The 19,781-nt window shown below is 38.8% G+C and overlaps 2 protein-coding genes across 4 annotated transcripts in view; both read left to right on the top strand.

The window, feature by feature from the left end:
* Positions 1–12,779, top strand: part of pik3r2 (phosphoinositide-3-kinase, regulatory subunit 2 (beta)) — a 40,611-nt gene extending 27,832 nt beyond the window's left edge. For all 3 annotated transcript variants that reach the window (XM_038718279.1, XM_038718277.1, XM_038718278.1), the window contains 10 exons: positions 881–966; positions 1,187–1,289; positions 1,629–1,727; positions 1,925–2,105; positions 2,340–2,459; positions 3,054–3,196; positions 3,425–3,601; positions 3,730–3,801; positions 3,962–4,132; positions 5,659–12,779. In XM_038718279.1, coding sequence (XP_038574207.1) covers positions 881–966; positions 1,187–1,289; positions 1,629–1,727; positions 1,925–2,105; positions 2,340–2,459; positions 3,054–3,196; positions 3,425–3,601; positions 3,730–3,801; positions 3,962–4,132; positions 5,659–5,866 — 1,360 coding nt within the window. In that variant the 3' untranslated portion in view covers positions 5,867–12,779. The remainder of the gene's footprint in view (positions 1–880; positions 967–1,186; positions 1,290–1,628; positions 1,728–1,924; positions 2,106–2,339; positions 2,460–3,053; positions 3,197–3,424; positions 3,602–3,729; positions 3,802–3,961; positions 4,133–5,658) is intronic.
* Positions 12,780–14,470: 1,691 nt separating this feature from the next.
* ifi30 (IFI30 lysosomal thiol reductase) lies at positions 14,471–19,759 on the top strand. The gene is made up of 7 exons (XM_038718280.1): positions 14,471–14,704; positions 15,763–15,951; positions 17,366–17,440; positions 17,722–17,808; positions 17,936–18,091; positions 19,271–19,339; positions 19,512–19,759. Exons 1-7 carry the CDS (start codon positions 14,576–14,578, stop codon positions 19,575–19,577), a joined length of 771 nt encoding a protein of 256 aa, XP_038574208.1. The 5' UTR covers positions 14,471–14,575; the 3' UTR covers positions 19,578–19,759.
* The last annotated feature ends 22 nt before the right edge of the window (positions 19,760–19,781 follow it).

Below are 19,781 nucleotides of genomic sequence, written 5' to 3'. Positions count from 1 at the left end.
CTGATAGTCGAATCATGTGTGTGTTTTTGTGCGTGGCGATTGCGAGCGGGGTAATAATAACACGGTATAATCTTGAGAAGCTGCAGAGCTACAGTCTCTTTTCATTCAACTTACACTGTAAATTTCCAGCTAAACTGAGGCTTTTTGATGACCCTTTTCTCTCTCCTTCTCTCTCGCCAGTCATTCAACAGTCTTGGGCAGACTTTTACGTGCATTACTGCTGCCGACAACTGCATGCACGTCCCCCGCGGGTCTATTTCAAGTAACCTGCTATTTAAAAGCAATAAAATATTCTTTATGTGGTTCATCAACGGTGATAAATTATCCGAAATTCGGCACAACACCGTGAAGCTGGGGCTCGGTCTCTTCAGCAAGCGTTGCCATTGCACACATACACGCTACGCTGACACATGCGCACTGACGACCCAGGGTTAGGGTTACAATTTTGGATTTATTCACGCACTTAAAAAACATTTATTGAAAGTTTTATTCTTTTTACATATTTAGTTACAGCATTAAACGTTGAAATGTTTATTGGCTGTATATTAACTTATTGGGAGAAAACTGGTAGTTCTATGTAAAATCAGACGTTGAGCACCTCCATATCGCCAAAATGGCATGATCCTTGTTTCACTGAGATGCTTCGACTGTGAGATTGACAGTCGAATCAGGCTCCGCCCATCGAAGCATCGAATCTTCGACTATTCGGGGTCAACCCTACTGTAGAGTGTGTCAAGTTAAAGAATTGTTCATCTCGGATATGTCAGGTCGGTGAAGCATTAGGCTATGGAACTAAATAAACACATCTAGTGTTTTATTTATCAAATCTGGAGTCTCAACTGTATATCGTTAAACTGTCCATTGACTGATTGATTTGCAGGCTGTCTTTGGATGAGGAGTTACCTGCCCTTGTGGTGGAAAGGCTGCTGATAGAGAGAACTACGGAGCAAGACCTCACTCCTCCGGGTATGTTATTTTTAGTAAGGCTGCGTAGAACTATGTTCATGTTATAGTACAGCACAAAGACATTATTAAGTGTATCCAGTAAATGTTGTGAAGGTACTTTTAAGCAGTTTCCCGGGAGTTAATGTGTTAAGTGACTGTTTGGATCCAGTTTGTCACTTTATAAAATGCTTTTAATGGTGATGTTTCTGTGTTTATGTTCATCTGGTGTGTGTGTTTCCAGTTCTTCCAGCAAAGCCAGTCAAGTCAAAAATGGCACCGTCGGCCATGACGGACACAAGCAGCCTGCTGACCGATGCCGAGTGGTACTGGGGAGAAATCTCCAGGTAAATTATGAAAATTGATTGTTACTGTTGAATTTGGTCAGAGTTAATATTAAGTTGTCATTTATTTAAAGTATTGGATAAAAAATGTAATTTGACAGAAGTGCTGCCTTAAAATGACCAGTTACCATGTGTGATAGCCTTTAGCTCCTCAGTTCGTTCAATGAACTACTTGCTATTTGCAGTAGATAGCAGCAAATTAGGATTATTGTGTGCAATACTAGTCCACTATACATGAAACAGCTTCCAGAAAGCCAGTTTCTTTTTTCTATTTTGCTGTTAAATTGCAGCTAAACACGTTTAATGTTCATGAAGTAAATACTGCATGTCATGTATTTGCAGAGAGGAGGTGAATGAGAAGCTGCGAGACACTCCAGATGGTACTTTTCTGGTCCGAGATGCCTCCAGTAAACTGGAAGGCGAATACACTCTCACCCTCAGGTAAAGGAACACTTCTGGTTTAGGTTTTTTTGTCGAACATCTGCAGTATTGACTTGAATAGTTACTATAGAAATAAAAATTGTGACATACAGTGGAAACAAAGGTTTTTGCTAAAAGTTAACAGACAATCAACATGTACAGCCATACCTCCACTTATATTCTATCTTTCCTCTTTTGGCTCCTGTCTCCACCTGCAGGAAAGGGGGGAACAACAAGCTTATAAAGATTTACCACCGAGACGGGAGGTACGGCTTCTCAGAGCCTCTTACCTTCCTGACTGTAGTGGAGCTCATCAATCACTACCGCCATGAGTCCCTGGCCCAATACAATGCCAAGCTGGACACCAAGCTTCTGTACCCTGTCTCCAAATATCAACAGGTCGGTAAAGCTGCAGATTATTTAACAGTTTGTTTGATTGTTGATGGAAGTAAGAGTCTTCAAATTTACTTCATTAACTTTGAATCATCAAATTCATAAGCAAAATCCAACTGCATGCTTCCTATGATTTAAAAATACTTTGCAAAGTTGATCTCATTATTTTTTATCATTAAATAAGCATGGTGTGCTTGAAGTGGTGATTTTGCGCTCATCTGCATTTTTTGCACGGCTCAGTTGGTGAAGGAGAACAGTATAGAGGAGGTGGGAGAGCAGCTGAAGGTCTATCACGAGCAGTACCAAGAGAAGAGCCGCGAGTACGACTCCCTGTACGAGGATTACACACGCACCTCACAGGTATTCAAGTTCACACGCACCTCACAGGTATTCGAGTTCAACACACGCATACACAGTCTCTCTCACTCAAATTGGGAGGGGTGTTACACAGTATAATAAATCATACTTTGTTTCCTGTTTGTATTCTTCATATAAGGCACAAACATTATGCATGCATATGTAACTTGTTTTTAGTAAAATATTCTAAACATTACATTAATATATAATAAGGAAAAGTGTGCAGAACACCAGTAGACAAAGACAGATAGAGATAAAATCACTGTAAAAGCATGTACAATATAAAAAACACAAGTATTAAGTTAGTAGAAAAGTAAAGGAATATTGATATATCTCTAGAATACAGTATTACCCTACATTAATATGAAAATTTGAAGATTAAAGTTGTGAACTTAAAGCAAATATATGCATATATTCAGTATGCATCCCCTTCTCTGTTACTTTTTACATTACACAACAGTAGTTGAGTGTCTGAACCGGAGTTTTAACATCAGCAGGTAGACCGGATAAGTGTGCATGTATGTCTGCAGCTTAGGACTAAATGAAATACAGTAAAACATCAAACGGACAGTCACAGTCTGTCTGTCTTTTCCGCAGGAGCTGCAGATGAAACGCACAGCCATTGAAGCCTTCAATGAGACCATTAAGATCTTTGAGGAGCAGTGTGAGACTCAGGAACGCTACAGCAGAGAGTCTTTGGAGCGATTCCAACGCGAGGGCAATGAGAAAGAGATTCAAAAGTAAGTTTGTTTGTATGCATGGGGTCTTTAATAAACCTGTTTTAATTCATCTGCTAAATCAAGACGGTATGAATGCAAAGCAGGCAGATGCAACGGATGAATGCAATTTGTTTTCCTGACTTACAAAACTGAACTGAGCTGCTACATTGGAATAGCATTTCGTCACATTTTTTATTTAGCGTTTGAAGAACACATAGCCATAAGGATTTTGTCATGCTCTCAAATCAGGATCCAGAGCAACTCAGAGCGTTTGAAGTCTCGTGTGAAGGAGATCCACGACAGCAAGCGGAAGCTGGAGCAGGACCTGAGGCAGCAGGTCTGTGATAACAGAGAGATCGACAAGAAGATGAACAGCCTCAAACCGGATCTCATGCAGCTCCGCAAAATCAGAGACCAGTACTTAATGTAAGGATTGTCAATTAAAGATTTACTTTTCTCTGTGTTTAGATTTCATTCCTATTCAAGAATATAACAGAATATACAGTATAATGGTAAATTGTCAGCATTAAATCTGTGGTTTTCTGGCTTTGCAGATGGCTGACCCAGAAGGGGACAAGGCAGAAGAAGATCAATGAATGGCTGGGCATTAAGAACGATGCTGATGAGTAAGTGTTTGAGATGAAGTAATGGCTCAGCAACTTCATGCTGTGACGACTGGGTGCTGCAATATCTCCACCTATAATTTAGGGAGTGGTTGGAGATCAGTGTTTTGTTCATGATATGACATGTGATCGAGTGTCTGCTGCTTTATTTTCGTGTTTCCAGCTCCTACTCACTGGAGGAGGATGAGGGCTCGCCTCACCATGATGAGTGTACCTGGTATGTGGGTGACATCAAACGCACCCAGGCTGAGGAAATGCTGAGAGGCAAATGTGACGGAACCTTCCTCATCCGTGAGAGCCAATCACAGAAGGGCTCCTACGCCTGTTCTGTAGTGTAAGTTTTGTTTGTGCTTGTTCGGGAAAAGTCTGTACAAAACATCTTTTCAGCTGTTAAAGAATTATTATTTTCTATTTTTTAGTGCGATGATGTATTTCCACTTCAATAACTGTGTAGGCAATGTAAGTTTGATAGCAGGATATTTCATTATGATATAAACACTGTCATATATAATATTAACTGTAACAGTGATCTTTAAGCTATGATAGACCCACTGTGCCACCATGAGGCAGGGGTAAAACGTTACTATGAACTGTTGTAAAAGAGTGGGACTGGAAAAAAAGATTCCATGATCACTATGTCTAACAAAGTAAATATCACAACACCTGCATTTTCTTTATGGTGAAATACAACATGAAACCACAACAATCGAAACTGTATTATAAAGGGGTTCTTGAGCCCATCTAATATATCTGTGGGGGTACGTTGGGAACCACTGATCCAAAACATTTACACTTAACATCAGGTTTTTGTCAGTTCTTAAAGTGGCTGTCATCTATATTGTAACAATAGATGAAATGACACTGTGAAAACAATGTGACAATGTAAAAGGTGTCGCTCGTAGTGATGAATCTATAGAGAATTATCACCTGAATCTGCAACTCCCCTCAGATTTACAGATAGTGACTTTCAGCTTATTGGGTACTGTTTGGTCCACTCTGACTGCTCTCATAACATTGTTTTTTTGCAGGAGCAGCAACTGTTTTTAGTGAAAAAACTTAAAAAACCCACTGTACACTACCTACTCAGCACCAAACAGCAGACAGACACAGTTAACGACTAACTGGTGAACATAGTGGAGCAGTTAGCAGCTAAAGAGCTAGATACTTCTTTTGAGAGTTGGTAGAGACCAAAAACAGAGTTAAAGGGCAGAGAATAATGGACAGAAAGATGACTCCAAATGAATGATAATGCTGCTCGTAACTGCTGGTTGTGTAAATGAGCAACCTTTTTCTAAGTTTGCCACATGAACTGAAAAGCTAATATGTCAATGTTGCATTTACTTCTTGTTTCTACCGTCCCTAATTGGCCTAAAAAATCTGTTATTGCAGGTTTGCAGAGCAAGCATATTTTTTCTAGATTTATATTTTTACTGACAATTAGCAGTCACACACTGGGAAGTCCCTGTTCACCAAAATGCAAAGGACCCCAAGACACAAGCAGGACATGACTCAAACTTACATGATTGCAAAAGTTCTCACTATAATTCTCACACATTACTACATTACATTACTAGTCCCTTTTTTTTAGAGTCATGAGACATATTTAGTTAACAGTGGCTCAGTCCCATCAAGTGTCCCAGTAAGCCATGTCAGTGAGCCATCATGCACAATACCAGGACCCCTGAACTAGCTCACCTAAATGGAACACAGTCATTTTCAATGTTATGACTTACACCTGTGCTTTTTTTGTGCTATTACATGCTAAAATGTCAGTACAATAAGTCATGTATATGTCAACAGGATTTTACTCTAGGGACAATGTAAAGCATCAGTAAAAATGATATCTGTCCTTCTTTCCAGTGTGGAGGGTGACACGAAGCACTGCGTCATATACAAGACGGTCACAGGTTATGGATTTGCTGAGCCCTACAATCTGTACTCGTCCCTCAAAGACCTGGTGCTCCACTACAAAAACGTCTCCTTGGTCCAACACAATGACCAGCTGAATGTAAATCTAGCCTACCCTGTCCTGGCCCGCTCTCAGAACCAGAACCAGCACCCCAGATGAATCCTCCACCAGCAGTGTAGGACGCCAACCAGGGTGGGGACATTTTCACTCATATGCATTGGGAAAGAATAAACCTCTGAACAATCCTTGTTCTTGTTTAAGTGGCGATAAATAGACTCAACAGCCATGATTTAAAATTCGTAAGTTTTTTACTGGAGGCTGGTGCTAATTTCCCACGCTGACCCAAATCAGCAAATAGCACTCCTTGCTAACAGCATGGCTTCAAAATAAGCACACTACTACCAGTAACGAAGCACTGTATAGTTAGCCTGGCTGACGCAGTGAGTTTTCACTTGAGTGTCGCATTAGACAGCCATGACTCTACAGTGTCAGTTATGAGAAAATAAGCGTGAGAAATTCACAAAGAAAATAACTTTGATAATGAGAAATATATGACTAAATGTGTTAAAAGATGACAAAATAAGCACACAACAATGTTGTTTTCAAGATTGTGGAGAAAACGATAGAAACCACATGGTGGAATGAATTTACAGGAGACACTTTCATTTTTCTTTTGTTTTTTGCCTTGAACACATAATAACAGTCCATAGACAAAGGCCCAATCTGTCATCCCCAGACTGCCTGCAAACTCTCCATCGACAAAAGCCTCAGCTGTCATCCACTGAAAGGACTGGCTTGGCTAAACCAGGCTGCTCTCTTCGCACCTAAAGGCGGCTGAGAAACCGTGGATCAGGTCACTGGAGCCAGAAAGTGGGGGTTGATGTTTTTAGGGTTTTTTAAAACATTGATTGAATTTAAAGCTTGCTTAAGTGCCATAGTAATAGCTTTGAATGACCACAAGCCTGTGTCACGAGAACAAGGGGGCACGTCAAGGTTGAAAGAAGGAAGGAGGGAATGTTGACATAGACAAAGCTACAGCTTTAAAAGATACACAACACATAAGTATATTTTTTAAGAAATTATCTTAATTTCCAACTGCTTTGGCTCTCAGTGGGCCTCCTTTTGAACTGACGAGGTACAACATACAGTACATACTGTATTACAGGATAGAAATGCATCGTACGTATTTGGTATATAATTACTTTTTAATCACAATACACTAGATAGAAAGGTACATTGATAAATGCAGTTCCACATGATTCAGGTTTCCTTCTAAATGGAATTTGTGGAAAGACTCCTGCAATGAACGTCTCTTTGTTTAAGACTTCTTCCTTCTTTTTTCATCCTCTTTAATACTGTAGCACCTGTAGCCATCGACTTAAGGCATAACTGTTAGTGCTCCTTTTTTTGTCTTATTTCTATATACTAAAGACACTTGCAGAACATCAATCTATGTGATTCTTGTATCTTCAGTACTGTATTTACCTCGTCTCTAGTTAGATTAGACTGTTTTAGTGGTACGCTGTCCTTGCAGTTGTGCGTTGTCATTTTGTTTTGATGTAGATTAACTGACGGTACTTCCTGACCCCCTTGCGCTTGACTGTTCATTTCATCACAAGCTTGACTCAGAGCTGTAGAACATTTATGTACAAAAAAAAGAAAGCAGTAATATAACTCATGTACAGTATATTTCAGACACACATGCTGTCAGTGTATGTGACTTTATACAGTTTAATTGCCGTGTTTCTTAATGTTTTCAGAATATTTGCTATGCTCTTAGATTTCTGTTTAAGGATGCACAGTATCCAGCTAATGTGAGCCAAATGAAGGATGTCTTTTTATGTAGCAAGAAAGAAAAGAGAAAAAAGAAACGATCCTTTTGCCATTTAGCATGGCCTCTGTGGTCTGAGAGATTATCTAGTACAGTATGCGTGGAGTCCTTCATTTGCGTTGTTGTTTTTCTGTAGTGCATATACAGTATGATGTGTGGTAGTACTATGCACAACACATTCTTAGATTTACAGTAGTTCTCTGATCAATCCCCTCACTCAGTTATGTGCTGTGGCAGGGAATTTCTCCCCGTCTCCCTCATGTTCATTTGGCTTGATAAAGATTGTACCATCTCTGTTCTGTGCCACTTTCAAAGCACAGTTGTGTAGAGGCATGGTCATTCAGTTTTTCTAGTGTGGCCGATGAAAATTAAATTTGATTTACGTAGTTGATTTCTTGAGAATGAATGCATATAAATAATCTCTCAAATGTCTTACATATAGACTCAGATTGCCAAAAAGGTTAAAAAAAGAGTATTTTTGTATAAAGGTATAGAAGAGTCAAAAGTAATTGGCAATAGAATGTTTTAGAAAAAAGTGCACTGTTTTTAAAGGTTGCACATTTGGCTTGTTGGATTTTGTCTTATTTTGATTGAAGAGGGATAGAAATTTGGAAGAAGTTTTGCTCCAAAATGAGATGTTCACCTTCTCTTGTGGTCATGAAAGTCAGTTATTAGTTAATATCAAACCTACGTTTCATCTGAAGACCTCCTGTAAGTTTTCAACAAATACAATGTTTTTTCAGCATTGTATTGATATTTCTGTTTTTGACATGTTTCACAAAGAAATTTCAGGTTTCAACGTTTTTTTTCAAACTGACCAATCCCATTTTTAAATGAAACCTAACTCTACCTGAAAAGTTTAAATCAAGACATCAATTTGAGTTCAGTCAGGACGAATCAATTGTACTGTACTTTGCACAGTTCTTGGCAAATAGAAAATCCCAAGAATTAAACTAGAGGTGACGGCGGTGCTTCTGATTAGAGGGCTTTAAAAACATGTGAGCGAGAAAGATTAGAAGTGCCTTTAGTCATTGTGATGAGCTCGTCTTCTCCTCATTGTCACTGGAGCATTGCTCTACAAGATGGTGCCACCACCACCATATGCTGTGCCCCATGGTTCACAAATTTGCCATTTATCAAAGACTAAAGGATATCTGGCAAATTAGGATAGTTGTGTGTGTGTGTCTGTGTATGTGTATGTGTATGTTAGAGCAAATCTGAGCATGTTATAAATAAGAGAGTGACAGATTTTAGTTGTGCCTCTTCGTTGTTACATCTATAGTTGTTAAATATTCCTTCTTTCTATGATGGGGGCTGTACAGTAGCTTGGTGCTCTATCTCACTGTGCACCAAAGCTAGATTTCTTTGGTGTGTTTTTTTTTTATTATTATGTGTGTGGTATATTTTTGGATAAAACTCAGATAAGACAGAAATGTGAACCATACACATCCGTGGCCCAGCCCAGTTGTTTAAAGCTCATTTGATAAGCTCTCAAGTTGATGCATGCAGCATTTTTCAGTGTTTTATATTAAGGGTCATTTACTTTGTGAACAGGCGATCTGGTTGAGTCATCCGCCACTGCTGACACATCCATTATCCAGTTTGTTGGACCAACACTTTTGCGACTGCACTTTTTTTCTGTTCCACACACTAACACCCCAACAACCATAAATTCGCAGACAATGGTGAAGCTTAGTTGTCAATGGCGTTTAAGCTCTTTCCATACAGGTTAGCGGGAGTGATTGGCATTTTTCTTTTTGATATCGGAGTATACAGTGTACAGTATATGTTTTTGTTGTTTTTGCGGACAACAATTGTCATGTAATTCTAATGCTTTTGACTGATTGCAATGTTGTCATTATAGGTTTAGTTTTACTATATGGACTGTATAAACTCTGTAATACTTATAAAAAAACAACTTTAAGGAGAGCTGCTGGCTCATTATGCAATTCGTGCCCACACAGCAAAATTGTCCAACTTAACAAGATCAATAACATTCATTTTCCTAAAGATTCATTCACCCAAATTGCAGAAAGATATTATATTTTACTTTCTGTTGCGGTATGTAAACATGCAATTTTGAAATATCAGTCTTCAGAATTCTTTCTACTGAAGAAATAGTCCTTTAGAAAACTGTTCAAAGTGGAGTAACCAAAACTGGAAAGACATATTGCTGTTTTTAAATGCTTTTAGGAGCACAAATGAAATTCAGTTCACTCCCATTATACTCGTGTGGCTCAACACATGAAAGTGAAACTAAATGCATGGCTAGATACTACTAGGGGAAAGTGAAAACTTTGGGGGTTTTTAGGGGGATTTGGGTAAGCCAAAAACATGTATGGGAAAATCATGCCAGTTTTTAGTTACGTAAAGAAAAATAGAAACGTAGAACTGAAAAGCTTGTTAAGGTGAACATTTTTGCAGTGTAGGTAAACACTTTCATCTGCCATATATGCCATGTTAATAACAGATGTTTAATAGCTAAAAGCAATGCAACTTTAGTAGCAGTGAAACCTGGTCAGGCAGTGAGACAGGCATAAAACGGGCAGAAGATGAAGACTTTATTGCGCTTTGACTAGCTTAGAGGTGAGAGTTTAATCCCACCTTTGGTAGACGTAACTCAAGACTCAAAGCTTTCATCCCGCTCATCTATTAGATATGCATTTGTGTCAGAGCTTCTTGAAAAACATTTTCTATATGACAAATGATCAATTAAATATTTTTTCATCAGCTTTGGTACACTGTAAATGATATTTCTTGAAATGGCCTCACACACAAAGCACATCTTTCACTGACTACAAAGAAAGACATATATTTGGTGTCTAAGGTTTGAAGAATGAGAGACATACTAGAGAATAAATATTTTGAAATATATACTTAGATATCTATATTTTTGGATGATGTAATTCTGATTTGGACTGTGCTTGAAACAGATCAGAAGGAGGCTTTGATGTGAACATGATCTTTAGACTTGCTCCACGGCTGCTTTGTATTTGAGCAGTTATTGAAACGCAAGCGTTTTTACTAATCAGCTGCAGTAAGCTTCATTATGATCAGCAACAAACTTTGTGGCGACAGTTGATTGACATACATGTAATCTATTAAGCATGATTATCAGGTGCATTCAGAGGATGAAGCAAGCTTTTGTACATGTGTTAATATTTACAGAGCTGAGTCTATATGTTAAACGCAGTCTTGGCTGCTTTGCATTTATTAAATATTAGAGAGGAGTTGTTTCTTGTTTTGTTTTTTATTGAATGTGAGAATCTGTTTTGTCATTTGGAAGATTCTGTTTCATTGTGAGTAGAGTGTTGCACCACAAAAGATACACTTAATATAGGATGCTGCCACAGAGATCCACCACAGATTGGAAACTGATGCTGTAACAAAGTGAACCATCTTACCACTGTATCTTCCTTTGGCAGATCTCTGTGGTCTCTAAAGTTGTTTTTTCTTTTTTGGCCTGGACTGAAACACGCAGGCAGGAGTGGGGGAAAAAAGAATACCTGATAACATGAAAAAAGGTACACCGTTTTAACGGTTCATGATCACTCCTTTACGCAGATCTTTGTACAAGGAACAATGATGGCATTACAAAGTGTTCTGTTATGGTGCCTGAGTATATTATTCGTTTTTTATTTGGCTTTTTAAAAAAGCTGATAGATTTGTCTGTCCAAATGTTTTGTTTGTTTGTTTGTTTGTTTGTTTATATCTGTTTATGTCAACCTTACAGAGCCTATAAAGAAAAAAATAAGCTAGCTTGAAATTTTTCCTTCATACAGAAAAAAGAAATACAAATGTTTACAATATGTAATTAACCAAATAGTAAATATGCGTTTGAGAATCAATCTGTCTGTCCCTCAAAGTGGCTGTGATAGATTGATTTATATTTCATTACTTCCTTTCATTTTAAACTTGAAAATGTTATGACTGCTTGTTCTGTTTTTTTTTTTCTGTTTCGGTTTGTTCCTCTTTTTTTCACTATGAGAACAGTGCTCCCTCAATTTCAAAATAATAACTTAACAGTATAGGTCAACAAGATACATTTTTCCATAATACATAGGTATTCATCAGTCTTTGTCATTCTTTACCTGCTGACTACTTCACCTTACACTGAGCCTTGTATATGCATAACTGAATCCTAACTTGAGACACTGTCGCATCTTTTGCTGTTTATATTACACACAGTTTGGTAGATTTCAGTGTGACTCTGCCAGGTGTTTTTCTGGTAAGAACTCTGTTCATAGAATTTATAGTGGGTGACTCCCACATGTTGTGAATAACAGTAAAAACACACCACAGGGTGAACATGCTTGATTACAATTTTAGTACACAAACAGTTGGAAATTCAGGTATAAGTATCAAGAGGCATCCAATTCTTCATTTTGCACTACACAGATGATGCTCAAATGAAAAGTGGAATCAGTTGCTCTGTTGGTTGGTTAACTAATTTTTAAGACCAAAATGTATCCACTATATGTAATCTCAGCTTGTGTGTGATTTCCATTTAAAAGATGATGACGTTAACTGCACTTTCATTTCCCCTTTTTTTGCCTGTATCAAATTCTCGGTCTGGACTTGGACCTGAAAGGTTTGATTATTCTGATGGAAATGTTTTCACTGGTGTACAGTAGTTCACATTCAAGACCCATCTTTGCACGTTGGAGAAAAGATTGTCAGTGATCCACTTGGCAACGGGCAACAATACAGAGAAACAACGATTTAAAACACACATCCACATTGTTACACTAATAACAAGTCAATGTGTCGTCTCCCTTTCCCTTTGACCTACCATGTTACCCAACAAGTTGCCTAGTGTATCACTGCCTCAGCAGCAGCAACAACAACAACAGATACATGGTTTTTAATACATAGTAAATAATGATGTGGTCTCTTTCTTTCAAAAACGGTGAATGGAAATGAATGGGGCAGTCAGATAAAGCTACTCTACACCAAAGTGCAATTGAACTCAGAGGGAGCACTGTTTCAGCCAGTAGATGCATATTGGTTGAGGTGTGCCCAACCCCTATGCACGAAAAGATGGTTATTCTTGTCTTCTCTTGTGTAATCCTCCCTCCGTTGGTCTGTCTTAATTCAGATGCGACGTTTCTTTCTTTCTCTCTCATGTACAGCTTGCTTCAGAGTTGTGTTTGTTCTCAGACAGGTACTCTTTCATCTGTACGATTCTTTCTTTAGGCTGATGCAATGATTTTAAAAGACAATAAAAGATATATGAAATGATGTCTGCTGCCTGTCTGGTTTTGTCTTATGCGCTCTTCTTGCTTCATGCTGTAATGATAAGCAAAGCATCACCTTATCACACTTTAATTTCTGGCTGACTTTTTAAGATGGTATCCCTCATTTGTTGCACATACTGAAAGTTATTTACTGGGAGGGAAAAACTGTTCAAAACTTAAAATGTATCAAATATGTCAAATCTGTAATTTACAGTGCTGTTCTCAAAATGAGTTTTTGTTTTACCATGAGATACAAACATAAACACAAGTATTCCTTCCTTCACCCTTGTTCAGTTTTAAGGGGTATGGTCTCCATTTTGTTTGTAACGTGTGCCCAAGTTTCAAATACCCATAGCTTTGCACAAAAACAAACTTCCCTTTATCTGTTTGTAAAGGAACTTCTTTGGTAAAAGCAGTTCTAATTAAAACTGTCTATAGTGAAGAATGTGGTGTAACCAGAATAACCAGGACATATGTTCTGGTATATCTAGGAAGATACGGCTGTTGACTTTTTGAACATATAATCTTTAATGCTGTAACAACCACAAATTAAATGCCATTCACTTCCATTATTGTAGGATGGATACATATACATGATAAGGGTATCTCAAAACTATTTATATATCACTTGAAAAGAGAATATGTGTTTGTAAGACCGTATAACCCACATTTCTGCACACTGTAGGTAAATATGGAAAAAGCAGACAAATGTTAAAGTAGCACAGATAGATTACAGTACTGTACTTTAAAAACAACTTAAGTTTTGTCTGTAAAACTCCAAGTCAAAACGCAGAGAAGCAGACAGGAAGCAGTGAATCATGCAGTCAAATAGGCATCCGTGTCTGTCTCTGTCCTGGTTTTTATATGAAATCTGTTAAAGACCATGTGAGAGTCACCAGTTGAAACCTGTAATAGTGTCCAAAGGTTTGTGATGTTGTGCTGCAGTGTGTGTTTCTTATGACTCTTCTTGAGCAAGACTTATGGACTGCGGGACTGAGCTGTGATATGACATTGCTTTATAAATAGCCAGGTGCCCAAGTCATGCCAAGAAGACTATCCAACAAAACAAGAAAAACAACAAACTAGGTGAACGGATCGCAAGACTGCAACTCCTACTAGAAATATTATTAATTTCCTCATTTATCTTTATCCTTGCAGGAACAGTTCCTAGAAAGGACCCCTTGACATACAGTAGCCTACAGGACAAGGTTAAGGTTTCTGCATTTTCAGAACAGACAGTGTATTGGAGTTTTTTAAATGTATTTAAGCAATATAACTCATAGCACAGTAGCTTAAAACCAATGCATGTTATGAAATTATTAAGTTTCATATTTAAATTTTTTACCCAGTTCCAAAAACTTTAAATTTCCAGCCCACCCCAACATGTGAAACAATGTGTTTTTTTAAAAGTATACCACATTGTCTCCTTCTGAGAAAACTTTAAATACCCAGGTGGAAAACTAGCAAAACCATTGTCAACTAAATGAACATTTGCATGAAGGCAAATCTACGACCACGCAAAAGTCATGACATTTTGACAGATTTCTGTAGAATCAGTTTCCCCTAAAACAGCAGCAGTCCTTGTGTCTCTCTGCAGGGATGTCTTCCAGTTACAAGTGACGCTGTCTTGATCATGTGAGCGAGATCCAATCAAAAAATCGGTGGCCTCCACGAGGAAGCGTCGGGTGCTGTATTTAAAGTTGCAGTGGACAACCGTCCGTAGGTCAGCGTTGTGTGGTTGTTGCTGCTACTCACTAACTTTGTTTTCGAGTGTCAAACAAAACCGCACTGCAACTGAAGATGAAGGTCCCCCTGCTGCTGATTCTGACCGTGTGGTTGAACACTCAGTACGGCTGCTGCGCTCTCTCTACATGCTCCCATCCTCCGTCACAGTGGTGCTCCTCTCTGGACTCAGCGATCCAGTGCGGGGTAAGATTATTGATCTAACAGGGAAGCGTTTTAGACCTTATCTTATTTAATGACCACAGGAAATTGTCTTTATCACTCTTTCTGAATGGCTGGGGTCTGTGACAATCACACCTTATAGTTCCGGGTCAACAGTTTACCGGTTTTATGAATAGACTGTATTTTCAGCGGTAGGTTATGCTTTTGTAGTCTGGACTCCTTGAGGAAGAAGTTAGGGGATTTTACAGAGCTGGGACTAACGCGCTCGGCTGTGGAACAATTTAGAGAAGGAGGAAGTAAAAAGGTCAAAAAAGTTACTTCCTTTGCCAGGTTATTGCATGTTATATGTCTTCTATTTATTATTTGTTTTATGACGTGTATTGACTACTGTTGCGAACCAAATTGCCCCTCGGGGACAGTAAAGGCTATCAAATAAAATAAAATAAAATCTCAGTAACATCTCCCACAGACACACACCAGAAAACAGAGACTCCATATCCTCCTGAGACCTAGAAGACAAAACGTTTTTAACTTTTGATATCCTTTACATAATTCCAGTAATTGAGATGCGAGAAACATGTCAAACAGATTTTTTAAAATGTTTTATCATATGTCCTTTCGTAGGAGACATCAGGTGTCTTGATGCAAAAAATACATTAAAAGTTAACAATTTGGCATTGATAAGAACATTTCATCAAGGAAAATTCATATTCATTTTAAGAAACAAATCACTACCTAAAAAATATTACTACCCCAAATAAGGTGACGATCTGAAACTAAGGATGAGTCAGTACACATACAGTGTGATGAACACATCATGCATGGTTAATCAGAAGTCAATTCTTGTATTTGAGACACAAAGAAACATGCTGCATCTGCAAATATTTTCTGCCTGTTTAAGAACGGGGCATGCTTAGTTGCAAACTCTCTATTGAAATTTGAAATTTACCACTGACCCTGAGGTCTACTTAAATTGCCACCAAATGGGAAATAGCCTGACCTTGCTTTGGCACACACTCAAAGGGAAACGAGGAGAGCAATAAGGTGAAAGTTAACCTCAACACTTTTGCCCCCTTGTGCAGGTTTTGAAGCAGTGCCTTGAATCTAACTTCACGCGGTCCCGCCAGACTGTAGATGCAGTCGACGTGGGGCTTTACTATGAGAGTCTCTGTCCTGGCTGCAGATTGTTTCTCAGTAACATGCTCTTCCCTACCTGGGTCTTGCTGAATGACATCATGACTGTCACTCTGGTGCCATATGGCAATGCGCAGGTAAGCAGCAAACCAAACACCTTGGGTATACACTGGGATCGTAGTTCCTCTATACACTCACCTAAAGGATTATCAGGAACACCATACTAATACTGTGTTTGACCCCCTATCGCCTTCAGAACTGCCTTAATTCTACGTGGCATTGATTCAACAAGGTGCTGCAAGCATTCTTTAGAAATGTTGGCCCATATTGATGGATAGCATCTTGCAGTTGATGGAGATTTGTGGGATGCACATCCAGGGCACGAAGCTCCCGTTCCACCACATCCCAAAGATGCTCTATTGGGTTGAGATCTGGTGACTGTGGGGGCCATTTTAGTACAGTGAACTCAATGTCATGTTCAAGAAACCAATTTGAAATGATTCGAGCTTTGTGACATGGTGCATTATCCTGCTGGAAGTAGCCATCAGAGGATGGGTACATGGTGGCCATAAAGGGATGGACATGGTCAGAAATAATGCTCAGGTAGGTCGTGGCATTTAAACGATGCCCAACTGGCACTAAGGGGCCTAAAGTGTGCCAAGAAAACATCCCCCACACCATTACACCATTACACCACCACCACCAGCCTGCACAGTGGTAACAAGGCATGATGGATCCATGTTCTCATTCTGTTTACGCCAAATTCTGACTCTACCATCTGAAGGTCTCAACAGAAATCGAGATTCATCAGACCAGGCAACATCTTTCTTCACAAATGCTTTGCTGCATACCTCGGTTGTAACGAGTGGTTATTTCAGTCAAAGTTGCTCTTCTATCAGCTTGAATCAGTCGGCCCATTCTCCTCTGACCTCTAGCATCAACAAGGCATTTTCGCCCACAGGACTGCCGCATACTGGATGTTGTTCCCTTTTCACACCATTCTTTGTAAACCCTAGAAATGGTTGTGCGTGAAAATCCCAGTAACTGAGCAGATTGTGAAATACTCAGACCGGCCTGTCTGGCACCAACAACCATGCCACGCTCAAAATTGCTTAAATCACCTTTCTTTCCCGTTCTGAAATTCAGTTTGGAGTTCAGGTGATTGTCTTGACCAGGACCACACCCCTACATGCATTGAAGCAACTGCCATGTGATTGGTTGATTAGATAATTGCATTAATGAGAAATTGAACAGGTGTTCCTAATAATCCTTTAGGTGAGTGTACATTACAGAGTTGGTAATGGTGTTGTCTTCAAAAGAGATGTGATTATTTTTACTAAAAAAAAAAAAAAATGAGGCAGGAGAAGGAATATTGATACAAAAAAAAGCCTCTGTTGTCAAGAGTTTATTTCTCTTTTTAACTTTACTGTCAAGAAAGGGATAGTCACGTGACATATGTCATCTTGGCTGTAAAATTACTTTTAGTTATATATATTTTTTTAATTATATATTTTTTTAGCTCATGAATTTGTTGAATTTACCCCAACCCAGGAGAAACCTGCCGAAAAGAAATATACTTACGAGTGCCAGCATGGAGAGCAGGAGTGCCTGGGCAACATGATTGAGGTAAAGTTAGAAACACACAAAGAGAGAGAGAACCGCTGAATAATACTATTAACTACAATTTGGAACCATGTAATGTGTAAATATACTACTCATCATCATGCAGCATGGATTCTTGTAAATCGGGTTGTTAAAGTGCCATAATTGGCAATTGATCTTCAAATTGCTTTGATTTATTTTGTTTTTATAGTTATAGTAGTTACACATGAGATTAGTATTGTCTTGTAGTAGTGTCACAATGTGGACAGTTTACTTTGATTGATTGATTTCCCTGTTCCTCTCAGACCTGTTTACTGAACATGACCAAGATGGCTTTCCCGATCATCTTCTGTATGGAATCCTCCGGTGATGTCATCAAGGAAGCCAAGACCGTAAGGAACTGTGTGGTTGTGGGTGTGTGCGTGCATTTACCCAGTTATAGGGCTGCTGTCTGTTGGGTCACTGCCACTTCCCCAACTTATTATTGAAGTGTGTTTGTTCCATCCATTGCTGTTATAGTGTGTGGAACTCTACGGCGAACCTGACTTGACCTGGGGCAGCATCATGAGCTGTGTAAATGGCGACCTGGGAAACCAGCTGATGCATCAGAATGCCTTGAAAACCAACGCCCTGAAACCTTCACACCAATATGTGCCCTGGGTGACCATTAATGGGGTAAGGCTCCTGTGCATTAAGCGGCACAACCTATAGCCTCTGTAGCTGACACTATAAAGCTTCAGCCCTGAATAAAAAAAATAGAGATGCCCCTATTCTGCCACTGTTGTTGATGCTGGCTTTTTTAATAAGTGATGCTACATTTACTGTGATTATGTGATCATTTTAACATTTGATTCTGCCCCAAAAACGTCTATTTGTAAGTGAAAGAGAGCTGTGACTGATGTGTGTGTGTGTGGAGCTACATCTTGATGCAAATCCAAAGCGCACAGCACAACAGACACTACTGTCTCTCTGCCAAGCAACCTGAGAACAGTAGCATGATCACTTGAAACTGGAGTTTGCTCTCAAGCAACTGATAATAAACAGAGGGAAGAAAGCATGCAAGCAAGCATCAGGCAGCAGAGAAGAGATGATTACTGTGTGGGGAACTTTATTTTTAACTTGGGTTTGTGAAGTAAGGGCTTGAACAGAAAATAATATAAAAAGCAATTTTAAAGTACCTAAATGTATCAATACTGTCATATGTAAAACGTTAAATGATTTGTATTTTATCTCTCTGTGGTATTCATGAAAATATCCTCACATTTGCTTAGAATCCTACATGAAGGTAATTATCATGTTGGACTGGGGGAAAATCACAAGCAACAGTCTTGGCACCAAGGGGTGCCCCTGATAAGCGGCCTCAGATTTCTTGACCATTACATAACCATTTAGAAAAATCTGACTGACTGATAAAATGGCATATCAAAATCTATCTGGTCAGACTTTGGCTCTATCCTAGTAGGGTCACAAATGTCTCATCAGATCATGAGAACTTTCGGTTTTCTTTTAAATTAACTTGTGCTGCATACAGCCAATGAGTCATCTTTGTGACAGTCTTAATACCGTCTTTGTAATGCTTAATGTCCCTTCTTTAATATGAGTCAGTTACCAACACTTTGGCCTCTTTTTACATCATGTCTGACAGCCAATGAATGCTATTTTTAAATAACTAAATAAATAATAGTGATTGTCATATATCTCTAAAAGCTGACACATACTACTAAACAAACTCACATTTATGTTGTGTAGGTGACACACTTAAAAAAACAAAAAGTAAACGGTGTGCCCACATCTTCTGCCTAAATGCTACTTGTTGCCATAGCCTTTGCGATACTGTTTTTATTTACTTTCCAGGAGCACACAGAAGACCTGCAGAACAAGGCCATGTCTTCTCTCTTCAGTCTGGTCTGCAGTATGTACAAGGTACAGTTAATGTCTGAGTCATTCATTGACTCTGTGTTCTGCCTTTTCTTTTAATACAACTGTACAGCATGTGTGTATGTGTTTTTCTATAAAAGCACAAGTGGTTTCTAATTTGTTGTTTGCTTGGATCTTGACTTTTGAACTCCTAACAAGCTCTTAATTTTTTTTCTAGGGCCCCAAGACTGAGGCCTGTGGAGGGGGCCAGAGACACTATAAAAGCTACTGCCACAATGATTGAAGGAGCAGCGCTGCATGTTCTTGCTCGGTTCGAGGTGTGGCCACTAAATAAGGAACACTGAGGAATGCCGTCCAATATTATTTTTTTTTTAATGTGATTTTATTATCTGTTTCTATAAAGGGAAAAATTGATTGCCTCACTTTATAATGCGCAGAATATAAATACAATTTACTTTCCAAAAACAAAAGTGTCAGTAGTGAAATG

The sequence above is a fragment of the Micropterus salmoides genome, unplaced genomic scaffold (genome assembly GCF_014851395.1).
Source record: "Micropterus salmoides isolate LMB-PRFRI ecotype aquatic unplaced genomic scaffold, ASM1485139v1 Ms_hic_scaffold_14, whole genome shotgun sequence".
Lineage (NCBI taxonomy): Eukaryota > Metazoa > Chordata > Actinopteri > Centrarchiformes > Centrarchidae > Micropterus > Micropterus salmoides.
Note: the sequence above shows the minus strand (reverse complement) of the source record. Positions and strands in the feature narration are given on the sequence as shown.